Source organism: Anarrhichthys ocellatus, unplaced genomic scaffold (assembly GCF_004355925.1).
Source record: "Anarrhichthys ocellatus isolate YVR2014 unplaced genomic scaffold, GSC_Weel_1.0 scaffold3613, whole genome shotgun sequence".
NCBI lineage: Eukaryota > Metazoa > Chordata > Actinopteri > Perciformes > Anarhichadidae > Anarrhichthys > Anarrhichthys ocellatus.
This window is the reverse complement of record NW_022283587.1, coordinates 972-5,451: the sequence shown is the minus strand read 5'-3', so window position 1 is coordinate 5,451 and position 4,480 is coordinate 972. Positions and strand designations below refer to the sequence as shown.

General features: G+C 42.2%; 1 protein-coding gene across 1 annotated transcript; it reads right to left on the bottom strand.

The window, feature by feature from the left end:
- Positions 1 to 6: 6 nt before the first annotated feature.
- Positions 7 to 3,262, bottom strand: LOC116379037 (MAU2 chromatid cohesion factor homolog). Its single transcript, XM_031840955.1, has 7 exons — positions 2,984 to 3,262; positions 2,575 to 2,658; positions 2,327 to 2,422; positions 1,974 to 2,068; positions 1,041 to 1,068; positions 770 to 925; positions 7 to 674 (listed from the first exon to the last, which is right to left on the bottom strand). The coding sequence occupies exons 1-7, from the start codon at positions 3,215 to 3,217 to the stop codon at positions 504 to 506; spliced, it is 864 nt and encodes a 287-aa protein (XP_031696815.1). The 5' UTR covers positions 3,218 to 3,262; the 3' UTR covers positions 7 to 503.
- Between the last annotated feature and the right edge of the window lie 1,218 nt (positions 3,263 to 4,480).

Sequence of the window (4,480 nt, the reverse complement as noted above, 5' to 3'; positions counted from 1 at the left end):
AGAATGACAAGGAGGAGATATTAAGCAACGTGAACCAATTCCTAAAAATGCCAAGCACGCTGTGACACTGCAGTTGTGTCAAGCTATCCGGAAGGATAACAACAACTGTGTCATTGTTGTTTTAGTGTTATTAGTTTGTCTTTTAATTACAAAGTTATCAGATGTATCTTAGAAGCAACCTAAATGAATAACGAGAACACGTCACCGTGTTGTCTTTTTATCCTCTATATTCAAAATGCACTCATTCTTATTGTAGCAAGTGAGATGTATTTCCAAAGGCCTCGGAGGACATCCAACCTCTCCCGCCCACGACACTGTGCATCCTTCAAGAGGATAAAAGCATGAATATAATAGAAGAGTGTTAAAAAAAAAAATCCAGTTACATGCCCAGGTAACTGGACATGTAACTTTCTGTTATTGTTGTTGTTGTTGTAGGGAGGGTACTTGGCTGCATGACCTAAAATCACTCAAACTAAAATTTAGAGATGACCAGATTGGAGGATTCAAAGAAAGAGAAGTGGCATTACCAAATAGACAAGGACACACATGTGCTCCTTGGGTAGCCAGTGGAAGAGGTCCGCTGGGTTGCTGGGCAGAATCTCATCGTCGTGGAGTGTAGAAATGGTCTGGATGCACTGCTGCAGCTGCTTCAGACACGGCTTCACACTCTTCACCTGGAGAGACACGAACACAACGATGATGTCCATAAACAGTCATTTAAACCCTCAGAAACAAGTCCGTCACACTTTATAGAGGGTGGTTTTCCTACTTGTCCAGCATCCAGGTAGTGTGTGACCTGTAGGACCAGGAAGAAGACCCTCAGGGACTCCTTCTGGATCGGGTTTCCCTGCCAGTTTTCTACAATAGTTCCGCACAGTGTGAGCAGAGGATGCACCTCCCCGAGCTTCCTCTCCATTAGCAGCAACTATGGGTAAAAAGAAGAAAAAGAAAATCTCCACAATTAAAACCTATCCTTGTTTATACTGTCATGGTGTAACAGTACAAATAGCATAAACAAATAAGGAGAGCAGATGACTCACCATTCCTTTACTGAGGAGAAACAGTGCCCTAGAAAGCAAAAACACAAAGTCAGCTTTTTCACCAGTCAGTCCTCACAATCAATCAATCTTTCATATATCATGAATCAGCACTTTGTGCCACAGTTGTTTTGGGAGCAAAGAATGCTCCAGCGCGAAGGCGTGTGAAAATGTACTCAGAACCGGTTGAACCATGTCGAGCACCAGTGAAGGGTGCCATTATCACGACACTTTTACAAGAGCAACATTTTATCTTCGATGAAGATGAGGAACAAGGAAATTATGTTCTTTGAAATGGTATTACAGGATTTGACAGGTGAAAAATGTGGCAAACCCTAGAGGACAGTGAATCAGTCAGGGTGCAGTGACTGAGACGGATAAATTACTCATACGTGTCCTTTGTCTACAAATATTTTGTTTTTGTGCGAGTAATTAACCGGAATTTCCTGTGCGAACAAAATGTTCTAACCCTTACTCTTAAAAGGTGTCTCTATTCAGTCTAAACACCATATTGATCATCTCGAAAAGAAAGTCAAATTCACACTGGGTTTTGTGTGTGTCCCTGTTTTTCATGGCATCGAGAAAACACTTGATTTTGTTGGCACTATTTATTCACAGGTTTGTCATACCCTCCACCTTGTCTAAACTTGACCCACTGGATCACTCGTCCCTGTAATACATCACTAATTCTAACTTCAGGACCCATCATTGATCCTTATACCTCATAGTAGGATGTTAGATCATTTAAAATGGTTTAAAGCTGCTATTTCATGTCCTGTTACGTGTTGGATGGTGATATTTGACACGGTCTTGGCTAGGACTCACTCATAATAGGAGGTTTTAATCTCAATATGACTTCCTAGTTAAATAAATGTCAGCTGCTAACCACTGAAAGCCTTAAATATGCAGTCAACCAGAGGATTGTGGGACATGTACCTGGTATATTCTGACCCAACCACTCGGGCGTACTCGGCTCCGACCCCCAGCAGGTCACATGCTGACACCAAGTCTTTCTCCAGTGTATGAAGTTGCTGAAAGAAGCAATAAGAACATTCCTGTCTTTTTGCTATTTGGTCACAAAGGCTGTACTCTTGCAACAAAACAAAAACATCCAATTAAAAACATACAAAGTACAAGTGTGAGCAAACAGCACAGGGACTAAGCACCTGAATTAGCTGCTGCACATGTGTTCTCATGTTCAACTCAAACAATGTTGGACCTGTGCCCGAAAATGACTCTGTGAGTGCAACAATATGACCCCTGTTCAATGCTGTCGCTCCGATACATACCGCCAACTGGAACAACAACCTGCAGTGCCAGTACGGAGTTTGTTGTGAGATCTGGATGGCCTTGCGCAGCAGGGGTTTTGCAGAGTCCACCAAATTCTAGACAATTGATTCAAAATGATCAATAATCAATAATCAATCATTTAAAAACAAACTATGCATACCCTATCCTGCACGTAGCATCACAATACAATGCCAATTACACGTCGTGGTAAGAAGTGATGAATGTATGTTACTTCAATGTAATTTACCTGTTGGCAGAAGAGTTCTGACAAAATGCTGGCGGCTTCAAATTTGACATCTTCAAACTGAGGGACTTGTTGAGATATGAACCACTGCAAAACAAGAGATAGCAAACGTTAGCGGCGTTATATTGTCGGTGTTTGTTTGCTATCTTTATGAACCAATAATAATAATCCCATACAGCGGCTTATTTTGGCTAACATCAGTGAAAGGACGGAAGCGGCCGGCCCGGGACGAATATTTCACAAAAAAACACTTAAGAAATCTAAAATTTTAACTTCTTCACACATTTAACCTTCCCGAATTGACAGCTATGTAAAGATTTCCGCCATTCTCTGTGTTTTGCTGCCCGCGGCCTACACCCCGTCCCGCTTCTCCGCTGCATCCCCGCTCTTTCCTGAATCGAACGTCCCTCACCGCTTTCTCCAGGTGGCTGCGGGCCAGCTCGCTGTTCTTGGTGTGGTGGTAGAGGACCGAGCCCAGCTGAAGATGCGTCCGGGCCTCGATCCTCTGCGGCGGCTTGAACTGAAACACCGCCTGTAGACAGTGCACACAGAGCCGAATTTTGGGCGGACTGGAGGTTCGGAAATGCTCCGCAAAGCCGAGAAGGGCGAGGTACCAGCGCTCCGGGGCCTCAACGTTTGACGCCATTTTCCCCGACAACAACAAGTTTTTCAGCGCTATGGCCAGACTCCCGGGTTGCCAGGTTCGGTCACGTAGAACCCATAACCAGGGTGTTTAAACCCCCAAATCCATCACTTTTTAGTTAACATTTAATTTAATACTTTCTATTTCTATATTTACAAACATAAAAATAAAAACACAAAGTACAAGTGATCCAAATTCCTCAAGGGCTGCAACAAATTTGGTCATAATACACTGGTGTTTTGAATAATTTCCATTTTGTGGGATATGCTACTCTTACTTCATTCTGTTTAATTGATACATATAGGATTTTTAATTTTTTTGAGTGCAAAACCTACAATATACGAATGCTGAATCTCAACTAACTATATGGAAGATGTTCACATTAAAAGTACTTTTTAAATGTTCATGTCCAGTCAGTAAATCAAACCTCTGAAATTGATCATTCTTGAAACTAATCATAGGGTTAACTGATTATTCATAACCGTAATGTTAACTTAGTTGTTTGAGTTGAAATGCTCCTAAACTCAAAATGTTCTGGCAACAGCATCGACTGAACACAGTTTAACTTAGATATGAACAGAACTGGCAACCCAATGTTTTAGATAAACTCGCGAGATTTCATCCGACCAACGGGATTCGCTCATGGGTTTTGTAGTCCAAAACACTGGCCCATTTTTTTTAAACCTTTGAAAAGCTCAAATAATCTTGTGAGCAGAACCAGGCAGCGGCAGGAATTCCTCGCAGCTCTTCATCTATAAATATACAACACAGTCTGCCGCAGCGCGACATCTGTCTTTAACAACGTGACGACAACGTGGAGGGGAAAAAAAGAGACAAGACGTGCAGGCGGCGGAACGCGCAAGTTAGTAAATGCGACTAGTCTGAACAGCACAGCTCCAGCGAGCAAACAAGAAATGTGTGCAAGAATCTGCAGGGGCAGAGTGGCGTCAGACTTGTAAACACGGGGTCCTTTTAAACACAAACGAAGGTAACTAAATGCGGCATGAAGTCCTCAATGAATATCTAGATTTAACTGCAATAACGATTCATTGTGCCTGTTTGTTCATTTTTTCCTTAACTCTGATTCGCAGTTTTATTTACTTCAGGTGCGGTCACTGACATTGCGTTGTTCTTTTATCAGCGCCCAGTAGTTTAGGATAATATGCAACATTGTTGATTGATACATGTAGACGGTTTGTTTGCTTTACGTGATGGAAGTAATCGTATTGAACAGCAGAGATTGTGTTTACAAGCCAGGCTGTTGTG

Coding starts and splice junctions, on each gene's coding strand:
- LOC116379037 (XM_031840955.1), bottom strand. CDS start 3,217: ATGGCGTCAAACGTTGAGGCCCCGGAGCGCTGGTACCTCGCCCTTCTC. Junction 2,659..2,983: donor GCAGCCACCTGGAGAAAGCG/GTGAGGGACGTT, acceptor CTTGTTTTGCAG/TGGTTCATATCTCAACAAGT. Junction 2,069..2,326: donor GGTTGTTGTTCCAGTTGGCG/GTATGTATCGGA, acceptor TGCTTCTTTCAG/CAACTTCATACACTGGAGAA.